At 39.6% G+C, this 26,644-nt stretch overlaps 1 protein-coding gene across 2 annotated transcripts in view; it reads left to right on the forward strand.

Moving 5' to 3' along the window:
- Positions 1-26,644, forward strand: part of OSBPL6 (oxysterol binding protein like 6) — a 223,032-nt gene that overhangs the window by 189,823 nt on the left and 6,565 nt on the right. For both annotated transcript variants that reach the window (XM_063429782.1, XM_063429781.1), the window contains 10 exons: positions 814-921; positions 2,979-3,116; positions 6,063-6,150; positions 14,352-14,605; positions 16,228-16,365; positions 17,325-17,388; positions 18,851-18,929; positions 23,205-23,349; positions 24,785-24,929; positions 26,100-26,226. In XM_063429782.1, the coding sequence (XP_063285852.1) occupies positions 814-921; positions 2,979-3,116; positions 6,063-6,150; positions 14,352-14,605; positions 16,228-16,365; positions 17,325-17,388; positions 18,851-18,929; positions 23,205-23,349; positions 24,785-24,929; positions 26,100-26,226 (1,286 nt within the window). The remainder of the gene's footprint in view (positions 1-813; positions 922-2,978; positions 3,117-6,062; positions 6,151-14,351; positions 14,606-16,227; positions 16,366-17,324; positions 17,389-18,850; positions 18,930-23,204; positions 23,350-24,784; positions 24,930-26,099; positions 26,227-26,644) is intronic.

The raw sequence follows: 26,644 nt of genomic DNA on the forward strand, positions 1-26,644 counted from the left end.
CCGTAGGGCATGCTGATGCATCCTCTCCTCTAGGCTCCGCCAGAAGTTTTCAAAAGCTCTGTTCAGCCGAGCCATGATGTCTGGTTGTTCCTCTGCGACGTCGGGGCACAGCGCTGCCTCTGCCATGCTTGGTGGGTCACCTGAAGCTCCTGCAGCTTCAGTGGCTTCACCCCCTGCCCCCAGTAAGTCAGGGTTGCTTCCCATGGATGGACCAGGATCACCCCCGCTGTTCCAAAGGGGGGTGGTAATGGGGCACATGAGGGGAGCCAGTGGGCAATTCCAGTCTGTGATGTCGGCCGTTTCTCCCACTGGCACGTTGTAGGCCGCATGGTCCAGATCGTGCCTTAGCTTAGCTTTTATCGAGGTTCCCTTCTCTATAGTGCACTGCAGTCAGGTCAAGAGACAGGTGTGTTGCTGAATTAGGGTGAGATTGAGCGCAAAGAAGCTGGAAACTGCTTGTATTGCCAGTATTAGTGATGAGCTCAAACCAGGCACGTCTTTCCACCATGGCAGTCAGGCCCCGCCCCCCTGAATATGTATTTTAATGTTCCTAAACATGGGGGTTTACTATTAGACTTGGACGGCTAATTCCATTGATATTCTACAAATGGCTGTGATAAGCAAAGCTCCAGATGTTTCCAACATAATGCTGATTGTATTGTAAACAAATCTCATATTTCTGTGACTCTCTAAGGGCATTTATACATTTGTTGCTTTCGCTCCACAGGCTCTGTGTCTTTTTTTATTTTTTTTATTTTAATTAAGAAATAGCCTAAAGTGCTAAAGTGAAATAAACTAAATTATGTGTTCTAGGCACTGAACCACAATTCTGAGCTGAGAACGCGACTCAACAGAATACACTCGGAGTCCATTATTTCTGAGCAAGTTGTTAGTGTAAACATTATCTCAAGTCCAAATGAGGTGGGTCTCCAAAACTCGTGCTTCCAGCACTCAGTATTGTATTAAGGGTCTAGTTTGCCCTATTTTTATCCGGGAATCTGTGAAGGAAATAGCAGTTCATGTCATTGCCAAGTTGTCTTTTGTTCATTGTTTAATTTGCGCGGGTAGCGATTCCAATCTGTTCCATTGTATTAACCCCTTGTCTTTCTGTGCCCCCCCCCTTTGTTTGTGGGTGAGTTTACTTTGCGGTCGTCGTAAAATCTTGCATTTACTCCTTTTTACTGTAATATAGTAATAATGGGCTTGATAACTTGGCAATGTAACTTTATCTCTCTGTGATTGAACACTGTAGTTTTGAATTATTTCTCTACATTAAAAATAAAAATAAATATAATAAGCATCTTGTAAATGTGACTCCAGAAATGGCTTGCAGCAATTCTTTTTCATCATTATGTTGGCAATTAGTGAGTTCTCTGTATCATAGCCATAAACCCTGATGAGAAGAAAAGAAAAAAATAGATTATCAAAGCAGATTGATGCTTTAAAATGCATATTTAATCCCAAACTACAATTAGAGGGCCGGAGATTCCGCTGAGCACTGAATATTGTGCCCTCGAGATGTAAAACATTTAAGACTTTGCTAAACAAATAGTAACAAGAGATGGATGATAATACAAGAATGGACTCCTTATTAAAACAACCTGAGTAATGGGTAGTTAATAAGGCCAAATGTGTTTGTCTTTGAAAATGCAAGGTACATCCTAACTATATTCCTTAAAGAGACCTTACCTTACCAACAGTTACATTTAATTCATAAACTGTTAATAATAAGCACAACTTGCGATAAAGCTGCTGATATATCTTTGTAGCTAACAACGCGTACACCACACCTTAAACATAAAAGCGTCCATCTACAGCTATAACTACGCAACTCTATATACCTCTAAGCCTTAACGCAACTGGACCCGTTACATGCACGTTTAGCCTAGCAAGCTGAAAAATATAAAAAACTGATGTCAAACTGCATGTTATCCTCATGTTATGTTATATAAAAAAAAAAGTGCTGTCTAGACTGCCACACTTTGAAATGTTATGAAAAACGCATGCGGATGCTGTTGTGGCACTGCACGCTTGTTGTCAATCTTTACACAAGAAAAATAAAGAATTAATAAAAAAATAAAAAAAAATAATAAGCACAACCTAGATTTATTGTTTTTACAAATAATAGAACAAACTGTTGATGGAATCCTCCAAACAACAAGACATTTGCTTATTACATAGATTATAGGGCAAAGTGTGCCCTGTCCCTGTTTCACTGCACACAGTTTTCCCATTTCCAAAATGCGTTGCAGTTACATGCCTGGCCCTTTTCATCCATTCATCCAGCTACACATCCCTCTCTGCCTGAAAACATATTTGTATGGCAAGTATATGCTACATAGACATATCATATCACATATCATTCGCCTCCAGATGTACCCTGGTAGGGGCTGTGATGGGGCCAAAGCCGCAGTAGCTTGTGCTAGCCCTGAGAACTGTTCCATTCACAAAATTGAATGGGTCTTTGCATAAACGTACTGCATAAATGGTTTGGTTGCTGACTGCTCATTCAGTAGTTGCACTTATCAGATCAGATGATTGGAACTGATGCTGAAGTCAGGATTATGTATCCCTTAACCCCTTAAGGACCAAACTTCTGGAATAAAAGGGAATCATGACATGTCACACATGTCATGTGTCCTTAAGGGGTTAAAGGGACTCTTTAAAGGGACACTATAGGCACCCAGACCACTTCATCTCATTGCAGTGCTTTGTGTGCAGTGTCTCTGTCCCACTCACTCCTGCAATTTAAAACATCACAGATTACATTGCAGGACTAAGACTGCCTTCCTTGTTATGGTATTTGGAGTACCCAATTAATCCAGTTCTTCTATGGAGATAATTCCTTAGTAATTAAAAATGAGAGTTTTCTCTAGTGCACCAGGAGATTGAATGTCCTACAGAGATGCAACTTTTTTGACTATCCAATGTTTTCTTAACGGCAACATGGTGGTCTCCATTAACTTTTTTCTTTTTAGACCGTCGAGCAACTTCACGTAAGCCTGCCCTTGTCCCAGCAGATGTCTACTGAGGGTAGAATCTCTATGTCTGAGTCCGTGTCCGAATTTTTTGATGCACAAGAAGTTCTACTCTCTGCCAGTTCTTCAGAGAACGAGGTGGGTATATTAAAATGCATATCTTAAAATAATTTTTAAATGTATTTATTTATTGATTTATCCATTATGTAGATTTAAAAAAAAAAAAAAAAAAGAATATTACGCTTTTATCATGTTTAAGGAACACTTAAAACAGCTAGAATTTTAAACAGGTAGATTTTCAAGTTACCACTATGTACTTTGTAACAAACGAACCACAATGCTTTTTCTTACGCAAATGATATCTGTAAAATGATGATTTATGGTAAATATTGTCACTTTATATTTGCTTGCCCTATTGCTACCTGACTGTCTATTCTGGTGCCACAGGTCTTCATTCAGCTTGCTTTTCCCCATATTGCATTTCGATGTGCAGATACAGTTCATAAGTGCAGTTTGATTCAAATATAATCTTTATGCAGCTAATACACATATCTAAATGCGTATCCCAAGGCTCACAGCTTAATTTCACTTTCAAATCCCTGTTACCCTTTGAACATTATCGTCTCAGATGAAAAATCAGTGCATTGAAGGGAATGTATCGTAAACTCATTTTTTATAAATGCTAGTATAGTATTATACCAGATCAAACACAAATACTGAGATTTATGTGCTAATGAGTGAATTCCAGCATATCGGGGACAGATTTGATAAATTGGAAATGGAAAAATTCTCCAACGTTGCTATTTTTTTTTACTTAATGTCCATTTTGAGTACATTTTTTGCATTCTGGTTTTCAGATCATTACAACAAATTCTGTAATAAATACAATCAATGGTCAGGAATTGCAAATTGTAGGCCATAATAACCAAGTGGAGAATTTCAGTTTGTCTATTTTGGTATAAAATTAGAAATTTTCTGATTTATCTCCAATTCTTAGAAATTGACATTTCTGTAAATAGCCCTGTCCGTTTTAGCTGTTATACTGGATAATAAATGAAAATGGATAGTCATATGATGTTTTACTTTCTTTTTTTAAATCCATCAAAAAATCTTATCTGTTTTTGTCACCTATAGTTAAGATCTCTTTGTTTAGTCCCTCTGCGTTATATCCTTTTTGTCTAAATGTTTCTTTTAAAACCTTTGCTTGTTAGTTCTGTGTAATTTATGCGGATTCAGATAAACTGACTTTTGGTACCTGCTAGCCATCTAGGATGACGGCCAGTGATTTTTTTCCCATATATCCACTTATATCTGTAGGTTTAGAAAAAGTTTTGGTCTTTATTTGCCCTCTTTTCATATAACTAGTGAGATCTAAGAAATCTATATGAGTCTGTCCAAAATTCGGAGTAAAAATTACAGAAGAATAGTTCTCATTGCAAAAGTTTTCAATGCAATATCTGAACCTCTCAAGATGAATAAAATATCACCGATATAATGGTGCCAGAGCGCCACCAGGTCTTCGCCAAAAGGGGGATTATGCCAAATAAACACTTCCCAAAGTTCATGAAAATATTTGCATAACTTGGTGCAAACCTGGTGCCCATAACTATTGGTGTTATGGGCACCAGGTTTGCTCCACGTTATGCCAATACATGTTGTTTTTTTGAGCTGCATTCTACTGTGGACCAGTGGGATCAACATAGTGAATTCTGGGCTTGTTCCTGTGTTATTCGTCCTACATAGAGATATGCTCTTTGAGAACAAACATTCCTGTAAGTGCAATTTGAATAAAATGTATTCATTTTAAAACAGGACACACTGGATTGTGCTTTTCTCTTCAAATTTAAATGCATTCCAATAGGAAGATCCAAGCATTTGAACTGGAATACCCCTAGTTGGGAGATACACCTGTTATTCTCGAAAACTTGTGAGAGCTTCTTAAAGACCTATTCACCTTTTTATGGGTTTATTACCCTATGTTTGTGTTTTCATTCTGCTTTTGTAGATTACATTTTTTTGTGTATAACACACCAACAAAAAGTGGCTTCTATAAAAGAGGGATAGAGGGATTTGGGTCCAAATTAGGAACTGTCACTCCTAGATTGGGACACTTGGGAGGTATGCAATAATTATTATGGTTAGTCTCAAACAACGTGGACTAAGAAAAATGTAACCATTTAATTGGGTAAAGTAGAGGCCTCCCACAAAATATTCGTAAATGCATACCAGCCAGTACACTGAAACGTTTACGTTCTAAACCCAGTCTAATTTAAATACATAAGCTAATTTAATTAGTCATAGTGCCAAGGTGGGGTAATCGGATGAAATCAAGGTATGAATGGTTATCTTCCTGGTATGTAAAAGAGGACTTTAGAAGACAGTTTTTGCTTAAAGGACCACTCTAGGCACCCAGACCACTTCAGCTTAATGAAGTGGTCTGGGTGCCAGGTCCAGCTAGGGTTAACCCATTTTTCTATAAACATAGCAGTTTCAGAGAAAGGGGGTCCCTGAGGGTGGGGGCACCCTCAGGGCACTATAGTGCCAGGAAAATGAGTATGTTTTCCTGGCACTATAGTGGTCCTTTAAATCCTCCTGATCAATCCTTCATCTATATCCAATCTTTTTGTATAGCTTTTATAAAGATAGATGTGTACTGTTAATGCCCTGTTAGGATTTTGAAATGATTAACACAATCTGGAGTTGATGCCAGTTGACATGGTTTTAAAGTTTATTAGTTACTGACTACATTTAAAACTAACAATAAACTTCTGGCCTTGAGTACTGTTTTCCATAACATTATTGAAACTCGGCCTATTCAATTGGAAGCCTGTATAGAGCTAGTAACTGATTCTGTGAACCTTTCTAAGTAAGGAGGAAGTCGAAATGCAGCTCTTTATATTTGCCTTTTCTTTTGTGTGTATATATAGGCTTCCTCTCGAAGAGGTGACTCAGATGGTTGCAACGTTACCTTGTAAAATATAAACTGTTAGGTTATTTGGAAATAGCTAGAATTATTTGTGATAAGAAAACACGTGTGTCATCTCTTTGTATACTAACCGTAAGCTGTCAACTCTCTGTCTTTAGGCATCAGATGACGAATCATATATCAGTGATGTCAGTGATAACATCTCAGAAGACAACACCAGTGTGGCAGATAACGTATCTCGTCAAAGTACTGTACATATATATGTTTTTGATCATATATTTTTTATATATTTATTATGTTTTAAATAAGTGCATTGTGTAGGTTTGGAATTCATACTTTGTAATATTCTTCTAGATGTGATCTGTTGAGCAGATCTTTCAAGAGAGCATGCTGCTGTCTACATAGACCAGCTATATTAGTGGACATCGCTACCTGGTTAAATTGTTTGTAGTGACTTGAAAAAAGAACTGCGATTCAACAATTAGGAATCCAAAAACATGTACTTAAAATATTTGTGCTATTAACGTATTGTATGTTTTTGTTTACATTGTAATTAAACACAATTTATTTTCTCTTTTTTTTGTTGAAGATAAGTTGCAACATTTTTGAAACAATGGCCATTTTTGCATACCTTTTTTTAGTTCTATTTTCACTTTACCACAATTCTGTGTAACAGCAACAAGTAGATAGTATACATTTTCTACAATTTAAAGGAACACTGTAGCGTTAAGTATAAAAACATGTAATCCTAACACTATCGTGTTACTCTACCTATTTGGATTATTGGAGCCCCTAGAACTTAAAAAAATGAATATTTACTCACCTTTACTCCATCAGGTTGTCAGTCTCACCACTGCCACCCACCTCCCTGACTGAGTTCAATCATGATGATCCCACCCAATCCAACGCTTCCCCGAAGCATTGAGCTGCATTATTTCTGTGCCAATCACCATATCCTTAGAGAGTGTCAGACCTTCCGGCATTCGCTAACCGTGGACTTCCGGGTTCTCGGAGCGCGGCCACTCCCCCTCCTATGACGCGGTCGTTCCCAGGATTCATAGAGAGACCGCGTCAACACCACAGTGCTGGATCAACTCGAAAGCTCCCGCGAACTTCAAACTGAATCATTACTACTTCTACTGTGTATCGGACCCGGACTGTTTAATCGTTTACCCTCCTTCTCCTCTCCCACGACCTCGGACTGTTTTTGGATATTCTCTTGCCTGCTGCAACCTCGATTCTTTGTGGAATCTCTATCACCAATTTGGATTATCGCTCCTTCATAAGTTAAGTAAACCAGATCTGCTCAAGCAGGATATTTAACCATCCTAATTCTATGTGGTTCGCTATCTACTCCACATAAACTTCCTAACCTTGTTTCAACTACTAATTAATCATCTGCATCCAAATTTGGAACTTCTCGCTGGTTGTGTTAAAATTGCCTTATCTTAAACAACTTCAACTCAGCTGCTGTTTATAACCTGCCAGGAATTAAAGAGACAGTCCAAATTGATTATATTTTTTATTTTAAAGCAATAAACAATATCAGTTTCAGAAATCTGCAGTTGTTTCCATCTTGTCAACAATTGAGCGTTACAGATTGATCCAGCCTAATTAATGGATACAGCAGATCTCACTTCTGAAATCACCAGACTAAACCAAAGAGTGGATACACTTACTCAAGGCATGCAAGATCTACAGATCACCAATGAAAGAATCCTTACTTATGTAAGGGACTTGCAAACACATACTCCTCACACAGTTACACACTCGGCTAGTGACCCTGCTGTCTCCAACCCCGAAAAATTCTCTGGAGACAGGTCCCAATACCGAGAGTTTATCAATTCTTGCAAGTTGTTGATTGCATTAAAACCTCGATCATATCCCACTGAAAGATCTAAAGTTTGTTCTGTTATTTCTTTTTTGAGAGGTGAACCCATGGCCTGGGCTCATTCCTTTCTTGAGAATGATGATCCCATATTGGATTCTCTGGATGAATTCTTTGAAGCCATGTCTCTTCTTTACGAAGACCCAAACAAACAAGCGACTGCAGATTTAACCATTAGAACACTGCAGCAAAGAAACAGGCCTGTCGAAGATTACATTGCTGAATTCAAACGATGGGCACCAGAAACTCAGTGGAATGACATAACTCTACGTAACCAGTTCCGTATTGGGTTATCTGAAGCTGTCAAGGATGAGCTCTCCAGAACTGAACTACCTACTACACTGAATACACTTATCCAACTGTCAATTAGCATTGACAGAAGACTTAGGGAAAGAAAAGCTGAGAAATCACTCACTAGCTCTCTATGGAAAAAACCCTTCACCTCTTCAAAGGAACCGGAGAAACCTATAACTCCCGCTGAACCTATGGAAATAGGGGTTGTGAGAAGTCCTCTTACTCCAGAAGAGAGAACCAGAAGAAGACAAAGGAACCTCTGCATGTACTGTGCTTCACAAGAACATGTGGTCCCAGACTGTCCCCTATTGAAACGTCCCCGAGGTGGTAAGCATGGTTCCACCACAATTGTTATGAGTGTGCTTCCCTCTAAACCAATCTCTCATTTCTCCTCTGTTTCTCTCATATTACAGTGGGACAAAGAAAGAATTACGACTAAGGCCATTATTGATTCCGGTGCTAATGGGGTGTTCCTGGACTCATCCTTTGTTACAAAAAATAAAATTCCTTGTGTTCAAAAACGTAATTCCGTCTCTGTCAGAGTTATTGATGGCTCCTTAATCTCCTCGGGGCCCATTCGCCTTGAAACTGTCCCTTTAAGGATTACTACTAATTATATCCATTCTGAATTTCTTGTTTTTGATGTCATAAATTCTCCTCTTTATCCAATAATATTAGGGATAGACTGGTTACGGACTCATAACCCACATATTACATGGGCTCCTTTCTCTCTCACGTTTAACTCTGCATATTGCCAGGGAACATGTCTACAACACATCCCCATTTTGCAAGTTACTGGGGAATCCACTATACCTTCCAGCTATTCAGAGTTCGCTGATGTGTTCAGTAAAAAGGAAGCAGAGACACTTCCTCCTCATCGACCCTATGATTGTCCGATTGACCTTGTTCCTGGTGCTCCTATCCCTTTTGGACATATTTATCCTCTCTCTGAATCAGAGTTAAAAACCCTCAAGGAATACCTGGATGAAAACCTCCGTAAGGGGTTCATTAGACCTTCCTGTTCACCAGCCGCTTCCAGCATGTTTTTTGTAAGAAACAAGGACCAGACTATACGGCCAATCATCGATTACAGGTCTTTAAATAAAATAACTATCAAGAATCGTTACCCTCTTCCCCTGATCAATGAGTTGATTGAAAGATTAAGAACAGCTACCATCTACACTAAACTTGACCTTCGTGGGGCATATAACCTTGTTAGAATCAAGGCCAATGATGAATGGAAAACGGCGTTCAGGACCAGATATGGTCTTTACGAATATCTTGTCATGCCCTTCGGGCTATGTAACGCCCCTGCAACCTTTCAGCATTTCATTAACAATATCTTCCGAGATCTCCTAGACGTTTGTGTCATCATTTACTTAGATGATATTCTCATCTACTCCAACAACCTTGAAGAACACAGAAAACACGTGAGATGGGTATTATCCAGATTAAGAACACACAAATTATACGCAAACCCAGAAAAATGTATATTTGAAGTCAATGAAATCACTTTTTTGGGATACGTTATCTCCCCTCATTCAATAAGTATGGATACCTCCAAAATAGATTGCATTGTCAACTGGTCTACTCCTACTAATACTAAAGACTTACAACGTTTTCTGGGATTTGCCAACTTCTATAGGAAGTTCATTAAAAATTACTCCAATGTTGCTCATCCCCTCAACCTGCTCAATAGCAGTAAACGGTCCTTTGCTTGGAACGATAAGGCTCAAGCAGCCTTTGATGAATTAAAACGGAGATTCACAAGTGCTCCCATTCTCCAACTACCTAATCCTGCTTTTCTCTACGTCATGGAAACGGATGCTTCTGACACAGCTATAGGGGCTGTCCTCTCTCAACACCAAACGCCTCAAGATCCTCTCCATCCAGTAGCTTTTTTCTCACGATCTTTGTCTCCTGCTGAACGAAATTATCCTGTAGGAGAAAAAGAATTATTAAAGGACCACTCTAGTGCCAGGAAAGCATACTCGTTTTCCTGGCACTAGAGTGCCCTGAGGGTGCCCCCACCCTCAGGGACCCACTCCCGCCCGGCTCTGGAAAGGGGAAAGGGGTAAAAACTTACCTTTTTCCAGCGCTGGGCGGAGAGATCTCCTCCTGCTCTCCTCCTCCTCTCCGCCTCCGTTCCTCCCCGTCGGCTGAATGCGCACGCGCGGCAAGAGCTGCGCGCGCATTCAGCCGGTCACATAGGAAAGCATTCATAATGCTTTCCTATGGACGCTTGCGTGCTCTCACTGTGATTTTCACAGTGAGAATCACGCAAGCGCCTCTAGCGGCTGTCAGTGAGACAGCCACTAGAGAATTAGGGGGAAGGCTTAACTAATTGATAAACATAGCAGTTTCTCTGAAACTGCTATGTTTAAAAAACAATTAGTTAACCCTAGCTGTACCTGGCACCCAGACCACTTCATTAAGCTGAAGTGGTCTGGGTGCCTAGAGTGGTCCTTTAAGTATTAAAGCTGCATTCGAAAACTGGCGTCACATACTTGAAGACACACGCACTCCTGTAATTGTTTATACAGACCACAGGAACCTTGAATATCTTCATTCCAACAAAACACTCTCTGCCAGACAAGTACGCTGGAATCTTTTCTTTTCCCGTTTCAATTTTCAAATCATCTACAGACCTGGATCCAGAAACAAAAAGGCAGATGCCCTGTCCAGAATTCACCAAGATCTTCCTGTAAACGAAACTCAACCACCTAAAATCATAGGTATTATTTCGTCATTAATAGATGATATTAAACATCTTAAGGAAGAAGATCTTGAACTTCCTAAACAAAGCAACCTATCAAAAAAGGACGGTATCTACTACTTCAAAGACAGGTTATACATTCCTCCCTTGCTTAGGAATAAAATACTCTCTTTGATTCATGATTCCCCTCTGGCTGGTCATCCTGGTACAAGGAAAACACTGGAGCTGTCTAAAAGATATTACTGGTGGCCTCGCCAGGACAGAACCATAGAATCTTATGTAAAAAACTGCCCAACCTGTCTGAGATCAAAATCTGACCATCATCCACCATTCGGTCAATTATTAAGCCTACCTGTTCCAGAAAGACCTTGGCAGTCCATCTCAATGGACTTCTTGGTAGAACTCCCTCCTTCGCAACATCATACCACCATTCTGGTAGTGGTAGACCGTTTCACCAAGATGTCCCATTTTATTCCTTTGAAGAAATTACCCTCTTCATCTGAACTTGCGAAAATATTCCTCAATAACATCGTGAAACTCCATGGTCTTCCTGAAGAAATCATATCAGACAGAGGAACACAGTTCACCTCCAAATTCTGGAATGAGATGTGTTCCTCCCTCAATATTCAACGTAAATTATCTTCAGCCTATCATCCCCAAACCAACGGGCAAACAGAGAGAGTTAATCAATGTGTTGAACAATACTTGCGGTGTTATTGCTCTCACTTACAAGATGATTGGATCACGTGGTTACCAATGGCAGAGTTCTCATACAACAACTCGGTACACGCTAGTAGCAAAATGACTCCATTCTTCTCAAATTTTGGATTCCATCCCTCTTCATTTCCTGATCAAGGACTTCCTTCTTCTAATCCATACGTCTCCAACCATAACTCTTTCATGTCTGCCCTCTTCCTCAGGTTACGTGATAACCTTAAAAATGCATCATCTGCTCAGAAAAAGTTTTTCGATACTGGTAGACGACCTTCCCCTACTTACAAGGTTGGTGATCTAGTATGGCTCTCTTCAAAAAACATTATCACCAACCGTCCCTCAAAGAAACTGAGTTCACTCTTCCTTGGCCCTTTTCGTATATTGTCTCTTATCAACGAAAACGTGGTCAGATTGAAACTTCCACCTACCATGAAACTACATCCAGTCTTCCATGTGTCATTGCTTAAACCACACCACTCCGACCCTTTCCTGAGGGATGTTCTTACCACTCCTGATCCCATTTTGGTACAAGGTGAAGAGGAATACGAGGTCCAGAGGATTCTAGATTCACGAATCCATCGTGGTTCCTTACAGTATCTTGTCCGGTGGAAGGGCTATGGAGTTGACGAAGATTCATGGGTGTCGTCCTCCGCGGTGCATGCTCGTCGACTTATCAATGCGTACCATGCTCGCTACCCGTCCAGACCTCGTTGACAGCATCCGGTGGCTGCTTCTTATGAGGGGGGTTCTGTCAGACCTTCCGGCATTCGCTAACCGTGGACTTCCGGGTTCTCGGAGCGCGGCCACTCCCCCTCCTATGACGCGGTCGTTCCCAGGATTCATAGAGAGACCGCGTCAACACCACAGTGCTGGATCAACTCGAAAGCTCCCGCGAACTTCAAACTGAATCATTACTACTTCTACTGTGTATCGGACCCGGACTGTTTAATCGTTTACCCTCCTTCTCCTCTCCCACGACCTCGGACTGTTTTTGGATATTCTCTTGCCTGCTGCAACCTCGATTCTTTGTGGAATCTCTATCACCAATTTGGATTATCGCTCCTTCATAAGTTAAGTAAACCAGATCTGCTCAAGCAGGATATTTAACCATCCTAATTCTATGTGGTTCGCTATCTACTCCACATAAACTTCCTAACCTTGTTTCAACTACTAATTAATCATCTGCATCCAAATTTGGAACTTCTCGCTGGTTGTGTTAAAATTGCCTTATCTTAAACAACTTCAACTCAGCTGCTGTTTATAACCTGCCAGGAATTAAAGAGACAGTCCAAATTGATTATATTTTTTATTTTAAAGCAATAAACAATATCAGTTTCAGAAATCTGCAGTTGTTTCCATCTTGTCAACAATTGAGCGTTACAGAGAGATAATTTGAATTAAAGCATTTCTATGGGGAGCATTCAGTTCTTCATGGAGATGTTGAATGTCGGTCCTGCAATCTTTGCATGACCAATCCCAGGAACCCCCTCTAGTGCCTGTCAGAGTGACATAAGTCAGCAGTGTAACTAAAACTCAAGGAGTACAAAGCATTGTTAGACTTATAGTTAGACAAATGTAGTAAGTGTCCTTTAATATCTATATAAATATTATATTAGGTTTTTCAAAGACATCACTGTAAGACTATGGGGTATATTCACAAAACATTGAATTGTACGGAATTGAAAGCTAATTTTAAAGGGACATGATAGTCACCAGAACAACTACAGCTTAATGTAGTTGTTTTGGTGAGTATAATAGTTCCCTTCAGGCTTTTTTCATGCAAACACTGCCCCTAGGGACATCTCCAAGTGGCCACTCCTTAGATGGCCACTGGAAGTGCTTCCTGAATCAGTGCTGTCGAAAAAAGCAGACCTGACGTTCAACGTCCCCATGCTCTGCATGGAGACGCTGAATTTTCCTCATAGAGATGCATTGATTCAATGCATCTCTATGAGGAGGTCCTGATTGGCCAAAACGGCATTTGGCCCTGTCCCCGTGCCGATTTTAGTCAATCCAATTCCCTATGGGAAAGCATTGGATTGGCTAAAAATTGTCCATTTTGATGAAGTCACAAAGGGGGCAGACCCAGCGCTGGCGGACCCTCGTGTCGCTGGAAATAAGGTGAGTTTTAAACTTTTATAGGGGGATTAAGGGGGGGGGGGGGGGCAAGCCACCTAAACACTATAGGGTTAGGTATACATGTTTGTGTTCATGACCCTATAGTGTTCCTTAAAAATTTAAGCTAAAAGTGTGGATTTGAAAAAAATATCCATTTGTTCTGTAGTCACAGTTTTCTCCTACATTTTGTAATTCTCTTTTCAATTCACTGCAAATCGTTCTTTAATGAACCTTATTATAAGCAATTCTATGGGGTGTTGTATAGAGATCATTTGGTATAATTCAGAGATAGTACTGACTATCAGGGTTAATATTTTTACATCTAAAATTCTAAAGATGAAGAAGAAGTACTTCATTTGATATTTCAGTCTTAAACACCCAGTATGAATTACTGTGAGGGTAATACAATCACCAGCAACTTTACATTTCAGAAATGGCACAAAAAAAAAGTTACAAAAACAGTGTATTATCGCCAAGAACAGAAATAATTGTCCAAAACCGGCAAGCGTTTAGCATCCTTTTCTTGGATAAAACTAGGGAAAGTCAAGTGATGCTTGATGCTGGAAGACTTGCAGATTATCATGTTCCACACAAACTGAAATGGCTTTAATTGTGCTTTCTAAGCAACTTTTAACTGTAATTGTGTATGTTACAGCCTTGTGTTTAGTTTTTGCATAATTAAATTGATCTCGGTGTCTTGATCCTCTTTGCCATCAGTTCTCAATGGAGAATTATCAGGAGGAGCATTCAGAACCGGACGAAGGACTTCCTTACCTGCTCCATCCCCTGACACCAGCAATATTAATTTGTGGAATATCTTAAGAAATAACATTGGGAAAGATCTGTCCAAGGTCTCCATGCCGGTGGAATTAAATGAACCTCTGAATACCTTACAGCACCTCTGCGAGGAACTGGAATACAGTGAGCTTCTAGATAAGGCTTCAGAGATGGATGATCCTCATGAACGCATGGTACAGTACATTTTCTAGAACATCTTGTCCTGCTCTCCATGAATCCTAACAGGTGCAAATGCTTCAAATGCAGAGCAGACAGGGAACAGAATAAGTAGACATTAAGGTTGCTGTAATGAGCAGTTTCCCAATTTGTACCAACAGGAAGCAAATAAAAGTGTGTGATAGGGAGCAGTTTAAGTATTTGTGGTGAGAGAGAGAGTCATGTGAAGTTCAAAATATGGCAAGGACTTTGGAGTGCATGTAGAGAGAGATATTTTATGAATAAATAGTGAGATTTACTTTATTTAATAATATATGGTTATCTAATAATACACTTACCTGAGGTGCAGCTCATTGCCCATAATAATTCTTTATGTGTGTGAGCTAATGTAATACGTTGTGCAATTTCTATACCTAGCCAAACCTATAAATAAATATACAAATATACAGCATGTTCTGTCTTTAGTCATCTTTGATAGGACGCCTTGCTTGGGTGTGTAAATTGTTCCCAAAGATTGTGAATCATGTTCATCTTAGTTTAGTTTCTTTCATTCGAAACTTTGTAAGTGTCCTTGACACATGCATTCGCCATTTATGTTTTATATCATCTTTTCTTTTTTTCTAGAGCTTTATATTTTTTTCGTAGACGAATGAAAGGAACTGGACTTGAACCCAATTTTACTTGAGCTTAAGACCTTATTGGTACCTGTACAACTTTTCCCAGTAACCTTAAATAGATAATGAGTCATTATTTACCCTTTTAATCAATGTCAGGCTACTTTGTCGAAATGTAACTATTACTACTGATTCCAAATACTTCCCTATATAAACACTGCCATTTTGGGGAACAGATTATAAAATATCTCCACCTAGTGGCCGAGATAATATTTGCAGTGCACTGTGTTTGGTAGGTGATATTTAGCTTATTTTGTATGGCCACGGTGGCCACCATCTTGTTAGTAGCTTCACTTATCAAGTGACCTGATTAGGCAACATTGCATCTGTGCACAGGTGTATTTGTACCTATTGATGTTATATAACATTGCATCTGTGCCTTTTATTAAGTTACTATCAATTGCACTTGTCTAGTGATGCGCTAATGAATAACATTAAATTTTTTTTTTATGTTTGATATTGAAAGACAACATCTAGGCACTGTATTTGTGTTATACCATGTCCCCAAATAAGACAAATGTTGGCAAAAGAGATTTGTAATTATGTCTCAAAAAGGAGGAAAACATGTTGACTCCATAATAGCAATCAATATGTATACTAGCAGGTTTATTCACTAAAATGAGAATTTAAGGTCAAAATAGCTAAGTCTACTATGTTAACAGTTAAGATATATTGGCCTGAAATTTAATTTATAATCCACTTTTCTTACCTTGTGAATAATCTTGTAATTTATAAGGCTATTTATTACAGTGAAAATACAAAGTGGATTTTACATTTACTACCAGAGTAACCAAAATAAAGGCATAGCTAACTTTTCCAATTCGCCCATTTTGATCTTAAATTTAAAATTCACTGTTTGTTTTTTTGTTTTTTGTTTTTGTTCTAAATTGTTATTGACCTTGTGGTACAATTCATTCTGTTAACTGTACACATAACTATTTATAACTTGTTTTTTCTCCTTACAGGCTCTTATAGCTGCTTTTGCAGTCTCAGGTTACTCCTCTACTTACTACCGAGCAGGAAGCAAACCATTTAATCCTGTGCTTGGGGAGACTTATGAATGCATAAGAGAGGACAAAGGATTCCGGTTCCTATCTGAACAAGTAAAATGACAATGCTGCAAAACAATACTCTAGCAGAAACACAGGCTACCCCCATATGGAATAGTGCATTGCAATGCAACAAAAACATATGTAAACATTCGCATTCCTTTGTAGAATTTTAGATATTTACAATTATAGGTATTTTTTAAATTGGAAAAGGGATTTCTCTTTTTTTTTTTTAACCCCAAACTTCTGGAATAAAAGGGAATCATGACATGTCACACATGCCATGTGTCCTTAAGGGGTTAAAGTCAAGGAAATGCTGTAAAACACAAGAAAATTAAAAATGAGAAAAAAAATAATAAAAAAAAAAAACAACTAAAAAATAGTGCTTGGAAATAGTGAATTCTGCACGAGTTCTCTTAGTTTCAAGTTGGAAGTCAATGTAAATGTCCCTTCAAAAGAATGTTCACTTCCCAAGATTTTTAGTATCATGTTTCTATTGTATTTAACAAATATGTATTTGTCCATAATGAAAAAATGAAATGTAGAATCCTCACCTCTTTCTCCAGCAAATCGGTACCTTCGTATTGGCTATCTTTCCGTTATTATTATAAGCTCTGTCCTTCGCACCTGGCAGACAGCATTGAAACAGAATACAGCGAAGATGTGAAATTAACAAATTTTTCTATTTCTGCTCCTCATTTGCAATGTATGCCCTAACCGTGCCTGGAGTTAAATGGATTGTTACGTCATTTGCTAAATCATTCATATAAAATTTAAAACTAAATGGAGAATCCCACAAAAAAAACAGGTTAACACAAATTACATTTGATCACTAATATCTTTTTTAATATTGTACTTTCCAGAGAAACAAATGGTCCCATGTAAATCAGCGCTGCTAGTTTAGAAGTTAAACCTTCCTGGTTTAAAGACTTGTTTTTATATGAAATGGTTAAATAATCTTAAAAAATGTCTCTTGTGTTTGCAAGGCTAATTTCAGTATGACTGTTTTGCAGGTTAGCCATCACCCTCCGATATCTGCCTGTCACTGTGAGTCCAAAAACTTTGTCTTCTGGCAAGGTAATGCATTTTACACAGTAATGTGATGATGTTATTTTGCATTGTTCTTAATTAGGAACGCAAAAATGTACGGTCATCAGCACCAACTCACAAATAGCATTTTTGTAAAAGTCTATAATTACACCCACCAACCCATATATTATTTTGCTCACAGCAAAATGTTGGATTTCTTCAAAGCTGTAGAGTAGGTTGGTATTTTTGTCTAATGCAGGCCATTGCCTTGGAATTTCATAAAAGTTATTAGTTGAATAATCTCATTCTTTAGAATGTAAGTTAGATGAATCTAGAGGCTACATATAATCTACACTGGGCAGACACAAAATTAAAACCACCTGCATGAAAACATGTAGGTCCCCCTCGTGCTGCCAAAACAGCTCTGATGCGTCGAGGCATGAACTCTACAAGACCTCGGAACGTGTCCTGTGGTATCTGGCACCAAGATACAAAGGTATGTGTGTTGCGCTCTCTATCGATATAAGCGGCAAGCCACCTACAAGGAGTCCCCACAACCTTGTGGAAAACTGACAGAGAAAAACTGTGGTGGTGGACTGCGCTAGAGTGCACAAAAGATAATGAAGAAAATATGTATTTACATAGTTGATAGAAGAAAATTCTGTACAGTATGTCTTAGTAAAAAGAACAGAAAAACAAATTAGTGCAATACAGTTTGATAATATGTGCAAATAGTATTAACAGTTCCAATGGAACACTCACGCTTTCTAGAGCTGGTATAGCTAGTATAGCTCTATTTCTGTAGGCGTAGATGGTATAATCCATGTCGAGGGATACAATGATGAAGTCCAGAAGTCTTGGTTTTAGGCAGGAGAATATGTAGAGAGATATAAACAGAGAAAACTCCAACAGTATAATACAGTATATGGAATTACAATTGTAAAAGAAAGTATCCTACTTACAATACCCAGAGCATGGACCTGCTCTGGCATATACTGGCTTGGGTGGAATGATCCCCACCTATGGATATACTGGATGTCAACATTTTGAAATTGTATTGCTTTTTTTTTATTGGACAGGGGTCCAATCATCTAAACAGTGACTACGGCACTATAGTGTGCTCTAATGTGTATTCCTAAAGCTATAGTGCGCCTTTAACTAAATTGTGAGTTAAATATTGTAGGTTAAATGTTTCTTTCCCTGTTCTGTTCTGTTTTCTAATTTGTGACTTGTTGTCCACTATTAACACGTCGTTGCTAAGTAGATAAACCCTGGTGTGTATAATATTGTTGAATTTCAGTGTATCATTTTCACACACATTTACATGACCGGTTTATTTTGGTATGTTTATGTTTACGCTGTAGTTGCGATTCGTTCTGTTTAAAGGATGGGTACATTTGCAAAGGCAACTTTGCAGTTATAAATGTCCAATTATTGTGACTGTTATGCATTCATATTTTTAATATCACATTTTTTTTTAAAACGAATGTAATGTGTTATTCGTTTTTAGATGTGAGATGGAAAAACAAGTTTTGGGGGAAATCAATGGAAATACTGCCTTTTGGAACCGTGAACATGTCATTACCAAAGTAAGATTGGTTTGTATATGTAAGCCACGTCTACATTGATATCACTGCGTGCAACTTTCCCTGCTCAAATTGTTTCAGAATATGTCAAAATGTTATAGGATGAGCATGAACAGTATATATAGACAGAAAAACAACCGTAAATGTCACATTTCAGCCTGGCTGTTATATTGTATTACATGAGTCGCCGTCGGCCAAGCAGATATATATTTAACCTCTTAGCACATTTCCCAGTTTAGTCTAGTCTAGGCACCATTGAATAAATTACTAAAAAAAAACACTTGTAGCTTGTGGTAATCTTTCTTTCATGCGATGCTATGCTTTTTTTTAAATGTATTTTAAAGATCTAACAAATAAATGAGCAGGAGAAATACAATCATTGTTTCATTTCCCCTCTGTAAGCTTTCTCTGTGCTGAGTGCCAGATGCAAAGGACAGTGTTTATACCTGATTGACAGGTAGCTAATATGGAGGCGCCCAATTGCAGAATAAAGTGGTTTTTTTTATTTTATTTTATTTTTCACACAGAAAATAAAAAAAACAAATGGATACTCTGAGTACCATAACCACTATCCCATGCCACAGTGGTTATGGTGAAAGGACTCCTAAGGTATTTTTAAGAACAGGTTGACACTTAACTTGCTCTGTCTGGCACATGCGACCTTTCCAGTCTGAGTTACTATGAGAAGTGGAAATTCACACTTGTGCATTATCACACCAGCTCATAGCAGGTTTAGATAGTATTCATTGACTGATTGAGTCAGCTGACAACTCCCAACCAGTGGATTCTGTCTAAACATGGTATGAGTTGGTATGATAATGCAGAAGTATGTGCAATGCAGACAGGACACCATGACACAGCAAAGTATGCGTCAAATCATTAGTAAACACTTTGGCAGATTATAGCCAGGCATTGCCCAGGGACTATTGGCGCCACAACCACTACAGTATGCTTAGAGTGTTCCTTTACAGAAAGAATAAATATATATATATATACATTATAATTTTACGAAATATGGGATGTGACTTTTTGACTTTGAAATCTTCCCCTGTTAATCTCTTTATAACTAAATATTTTCTAAGTTTTTGTCTGTGAATTAAGCATTTTTGGAAACTGTTCCACTGTAGTTTCATGAATACTTATTAAGTCTATGTGTGCTTTTTTACATGGAGCTAAAAGAAAAATGTATTGGAGAGATTCATCAATGTGCCATAGACTTTTCTGCCTCTTTTTTTGGAATATTTCCTTTTGTGTTGGGGTTTGATAAGTTTTTGCGAATTTCAATTTTTTTCCCTCCTCTGCCAGATATATATATATTTTGTGCAGGAAGTGTATTCAGCTTAGAAAATGATATAGGCTTATTGTAATACTATTTACAATCAGTTGGCCACAATCATCTGATTTCTTCATTCCTTAGATTTTTTTTTCCACCTTATTTCCTGTAAGATTTAAAAAGCACAGAACCTCCATTTTCCCTATTCCAACCAGTGAAACCACTGGATGGAATAGGGATGGTCCTTTCTGGACTATGATATCCCACGAGTCCAACATATGAGATGTATTCCCTTAAAACTGGAGCAGGTAGAAACACTTACAATGCAATGCTTTAGCAGCTCCTCCGTCTCCAGTTCTATCTCCATTTTCTCGGTTCAGTTTCTGCCTCGCAGGAGGTATATGTGTGCAAAGTCAATAACTTTATTTTATTAATGAACCAATATCAATTATATCAGATACAATGAATACTTAACGAACGGGTATTTGTTTGACTCGCAAAGTTGGGCTCTTTTGATTGCATCGTTCATAATATTAGTTAATGTTTGAGGTTCTAGCTCTCGAATTTGTGCACAGATCTGCGCACGCCGCTCCCCAACAGGAAGTGATTGGGATCTGAAAGGTTAGGCGAATGTGGCGGCCAACTAATCTTGGAATTTCTTGAAATTATCCGCTCACCAAACAGTTGTCTCAGGAGGTCCATTGTGGCCCTGGCTGCATGGGGAGTAGCCCCATCTTTTTTTTTTTTTTTTTTTTTAAATTCTTTATTTTTGTTGTGCGGGTGGTTACAGGGTTGACAGACGCCACAATAGCGTATTACAAGCTTCCACAGTAGTCAGACAGTGGCATGTTAATTCGCACAGATTTTTGTTTTACAAGTTCGACTGAGCGGGTACGTTAACAGAGTGAGGTTAAGTAAATTATTACAAAATACAACAACATATAACAAAAGAATGATGCTGGTTGCTTGAGGTTGTTAAGTCATCTATGCTAGTATAGGTATGGTGTGCGAACTCGCTTTGTAGATTAACAGTAGGTGCGTGCACAGTGGAGCAAGCGTGTCCCACTCTTAGTATAATGCGGTGTGTAGTTTAGCGACACATTTTAGAGATAGGCATAAGTGATATGTTTTGTGTGGTAAGTAGTGTGACAATGCCTAGTAGATGCAAGCGCATATAAGATGCAATACGTAGAGTATAATGTGGTCAGTTACATGCAAAATAAGGCAAGGAACAGTAGATTGGTCTGAACAATAAAGTGAAGATATAAGGCTATAATGACAAAGTACTGCAACTATCGTAGTTTAAAATAAGTAATAAATCTTGCCCTGCTATATGCAAACAGGCTGCTCATGTTAAATAACGTTAATGCTACGTAAGGCTTTAAACAAATGCCTGCTCGGTTTTAATTTAATAACGGTACTGATAAGTAAGTCATTGATGCCTCTGCCTCAGTCCAAGACATACATTAAACATGCTTCAATGTGGAAGGCTTCTTGAAACGTTAAGCAAGTTAACAAAAACTTCGGTGGTATGAAAAAAGACAGGTAGCCTATTAAAATATTGAGGAGAGGGGCAGAAACGAAAAATCAAAATTTTACCAATAACGGGGAACGGCTAAGTGTGTTCGGCAGTGGCTAGTCAGTGTCCTCTGGAGTTAGAGGGTTTGCAGCATGGGTGGCAGAGCTGCAGTGAGTTGTTCTGCCGTTTTCAGCCTATGCCCTTGCTATGGGCCGGCCCCGAGCATGGATGCAAGGTGAGGCTTAGTGAGTCCATGTAGCTCTGTGATCTCCGTTGGCTGTCATCTTGTCGGGGTCTCGGTGTGATGAGGTGGACCCATGGTTGTGGCTGGTGTCGATCGGCTGCACTCTGCTTTTCCATGCAGGGCTCGGCTGCTTTCCATCTCCGGTGTGGGGGCCGTGATGTGTGGTCTGAGTGGAGCTCATGGCTTAGTTCACGGGCCGGGGCGAGTCCATGAGGCCTTCTTCGTGCCTGCGGGTGGCGCTGTGGTGCGTGACGCTTCTGCACGGATGATTTGGGTGCATTGGGTAAGTCTCTGCCGGGTCGCTGTGTAGTGCAGGAGCGGCGGTTTGGGCAGGCATGTTTGCGCTGGTGCCCTGCTCGGGTCGTCTTAGGTGCTGGGTGATGCCGCAACCGCCGGACTGTTTGAGAAGGGTCGCTGGGTTGTGGTTGCTTCGGGGGAGTAGGAGGCCAGGTCGGGTTAGTTTGGCTCAGCTTATGCTCCAGCTTCCTCCAGAATGCTTCGAAATGGAGTTTAAGTCGTGTGAGAATATCAGGTTTGTTGAATGGGTCATCGGCACATGTCGGATCCGCCATTTTAGGTGGGCCTCCGTTTGACTTTCCACTTCTCAGCATGTCCGGGATTACCACCCCAGGGTGGACCGGGATAACCCCCGCCGGTCCGGGGGGGGGGGGGGCAACGGGGTTGATTTGTGTGGTAAGCAGCTCCAGGACGCCTCTGGGTCCGGGGAGCGGCCGCCTCCCCCGCCCAGCGCACTCTAGGCCGCGATGCCGTTTTTGGCTCCATCCGGCCCCAGTCAGGTAGCAGAGTGACCCGCTGTGTGCCCTTTGTCGTGGGTGACCAGTGGGTGTTCAATGCTGCCAGTTGTGTCGCTTGTTTGAGTCGTTTTTGGCTCTTTTTGTGGAGATTGTGCTGGAGCTCATGGAAAGCACGACTCTCCGCCATGATGGTTACGTAGCCCCATCTTTTTGAAACCACATTTCAGAACGATTTTTCTACTACAGGATGTAAAATATTTTCAATCATATGCTGATATCTCACACCAATAAAATTCCACTAATTTTACTTGTTCCTCCATGAAATTATCCATGATGAATCCCCCAAGACTCAATTATAATATGTACCTGGAAGAAAAACATTGAACTACTGACAAATAAGTACCTAACTAACCAGTCAAATCCCACTCTGAATGTTGGCCCACCCTGTAGGTATATATTTATATATGTATATATTAATATTTTCTAGATATGGAGATTGTTACGTCTGGAACAAAGTTACTACGTGTATACACAACATCCTCAGTGGAAGAAGGTGGATAGAACATTATGGTGAAATCACTATTCGGAACACAAGAAGCAGTGTTTCGATGTGCAAAATGACATTCATTAAGGTAAAAAAAATCCACATAGCCTACTGTTCTCATGGTTTCATATATTGTTAGTGGATCGATAAAGTTTTTTTTAAAGTAGTGCATCCTATGAACACAATGTGATACAGCTTTTTGAGAATGTAGGGGGGGAAATCCCCCCCCCCTTTTAATTAGTTAGGACTAATAATTACTAAAAGTATTTTTTTTTTTTTGTAGCCCAATGTAAGCCATTTTATGTCTAACACCTGTGTTTACTTCTTACAATTAATATTTTGGGTTACCAAAATCTGCAATACTTTAAAATAAAGTATAATAGCAAAAAGAGTGTTTTTTACTAAACCTACTTCAGCTAATTACAGATCTTTAAGTACCGTATTTTTCGCTCCATAAGACGCACCATACCATAAGACGCACCGAGTTTTTAGAGGAAGAAACCCAGAAAAAAAATATTCTGAACAAACTGTCCCATAGTGTTTCTTACTATGGGACAGTTTGTACAGAATATTTTTTTTTCCCCTGTCCCATAGTGTCCCCCCCTCCCATAGTCTTCTCCTCTCTCCCATAGTCTTCATCCACCCCCTCCCCATAGTCTTCACCCCCCTCCCCTCCCCATAGTCTTCATCCCATCTCCCCTCCCCATAGTCTTCATCCCCTCTCCCCTCCCCATAGTCTTCATCCCCCCTCCCCTCCCCATAGTCTTCATCCCCCCTCCCCTCCCCATAGTCTTCATCCCCCTCCCCTCCCCATAGTCTTCATCCCCCTCCCCTCCCCATAGTCTTCATCCCCCCTCCCCTCCCCATAGTCTTCATCCCCCTCCCCTCCCCTCCCCATAGTCTTCATCCCCCCTCCCCTCCCCATAGTCTTCATCCCCCTCCCCTCCCCTCCCCATAGTCTTCATCCCCCCTCCCCTCCCCTCCCCATAGTCTTCATCCCCCTTCCCCTCCCCTCCCCATAGTCTTCATCCCCCCTCCCCTCCCCATAGTCTTCATCCCCCCTCCCCTCCCCTCCCCTCCCCATAGTCTTCTCTTCTCTCCCATACTGTCCCCCTCCCCTTGTCCCATAATTACTTACCTGTCTTGTAGCGTTTCTCGGCAGCACAGGGCGCACCGCGGTACTGGAACATGAATTTCATGTTCCGGTTTCCGGCGGGACTGAAAGGAAGTGCGCACACTGAGCTGAGTGCGCACTTCCTTTCAGTCCCGCCGGAAACCGGAACATGAAATTCAAGTTCCAGTACCGCGGTGCGCCCTGTGCTGCCGAGAAACGCTACAAGACAGGTAAGTAAAGCTTCATATTCGCTCCATAAGACGCACAGACATTTCCCCTCACTTTTGAGGGGAAAAAAAGTGCGTCTTATGGAGCGAAAAATACGGTAATGATTAAAATGTGACTATTTATTGTAAATTATGAGAAATCAGCATAGATTAATCAAATCTTATTTTGTCTTCAATATAAGGGGAATTATTGGAGCTCCAGTGTAAATGAGGTCCATGGCGTAATAATGGATCAAGAGGGAAAAGTTGTGCATCGTCTGTTTGGGAAGTGGCACGAAGGGCTTTACTGTGGGAATGCCCCGGCAGCCAAATGCATATGGAGGCCAGGTAACAATAGCCAGATCTGTACTGCTAGGATGTTACATATCCTAATGGGGTAATATGTGCAAGTTGCTGATTATTTTTAAGTATGTGCAGTTTTTAAGCAATTTTTACTTGTGTGCTATAAGTAGTATCATTGTTTTAATGGCATATTTTTCTTACTAGTGGTGGGTAATGGGTTGAGGGGTAAACACAAACATTCATCATTTTGCAGTCAAAATGCTGATGTTTGAATTTTCAAAGTTATTATTGCAATATTGCAACTTTTAGAACAACAATGGTGTTATGGGGAGGTTAGGATTTGGTTAGGGTTAGTGGAGTTTAGGATTAGGAGGTGAAGCTTGGCTCAGTGTGAGTCACACAGCACTCTAATGGTGAATACGATTCTAAATCGTACCATTATATATCGCTATAGCAGTGACAACTTTTTCTGTAAATATCTTTTTTTTTTATTAATAGAAACTTGCAAAATCAAAGGTAATATCGCGTGGAGACTGCAGGTCTCTGAAGCAGTATGACCTTTATGTTAAGATGTTGAGATACACGGGTCTTTTAGCTATTATAACAGAACCAGGACAGTGCTGGCTTTTGTAATGCTGAAACTTGCAAACTGTAATGTGAAAAATCAGTTTTGGTACATGATTTGTGGTAGCTGACACCTGTATTATTATTTTTTTATTTATCTTTATCAGTTGGTAAAAAATCATAGTGTAAACAATGTTCTGCATAACAGTATATATGAGAATGTAATATAGTAAAAAAATTAAAATGTCATTTAAAAAAGCACACTTTTCGATCTCAGCAGTGGCAGCAGGGGTGCCAGAATAGCTCATTTTAAATTTAACCCTGTAAAAAAATAATTTGATGAATACTAGAAGGACTGCACCAAACAATTACCGTAAGCTGTAGTGGTTATGGTGTCTGGATTATCTCTTGAACTAAAGTTAAAATCAGTCCTGGACATAAATAAAAATTAATTACTTCTCAATGATGCTGTGAATAAATTCTCTAAAGATCCCAGTGCTCTAATTATATTTTTTTATGCAATAATAACAATTATGGTAAGTCTCATTTTACGAGAATGAATCGTAAAAACAAATGAGTTCCGGTTGTTGATATAGCAAGACATATTGTTAGGAGTGATATTACTATGAGAATGTTTTTTTTATCTTTCAGGTTCTATGCCAACCAACTATGAACTCTATTATGGCTTCTCAAGGTTTGCTATTGAACTAAACGAGCTGGATCCAGTAATGAAAGATTTTCTTCCAATGACGGATGCAAGATTTAGGCCGGATCAAAGGCAAGTGTTTTATGGGGTTAAACAAATTCTGTACTACTTACCGGGCTCTCCGCTTCCCCGCCGCAATCTCATTGAAGAAGTGGGCGTTATACTTCTGTAACACCCATTTCAGGCCTGCCTGTCCTCCTCCTCTGTTCATTGCTGATTTGCCCCAAGGAGTAAAAACCTCCTTAATGACGGCCTGAGTTTGAAGTCTGAGCCTGAGTCTGAACAGAGTAGCGTCATATCACTCCATTCCTACATTGCCAGCTAGGGACCACAGCAACCACATCGATCCCTGTTCTTACATTATTTTCAACAAGGAGGCTTTGCATATTGCATACATAATTTTGGCAAGAAAAACAATAAAAAAGGCTGCGCCACAATCAGTAATAAAAAGTACAGTTAAAAGGCAAAAGTCCAAATATATTATCCTTAC

This window comes from Pelobates fuscus, chromosome 8 (assembly GCF_036172605.1).
Source record: "Pelobates fuscus isolate aPelFus1 chromosome 8, aPelFus1.pri, whole genome shotgun sequence".
Classification (NCBI taxonomy): domain Eukaryota; kingdom Metazoa; phylum Chordata; class Amphibia; order Anura; family Pelobatidae; genus Pelobates; species Pelobates fuscus.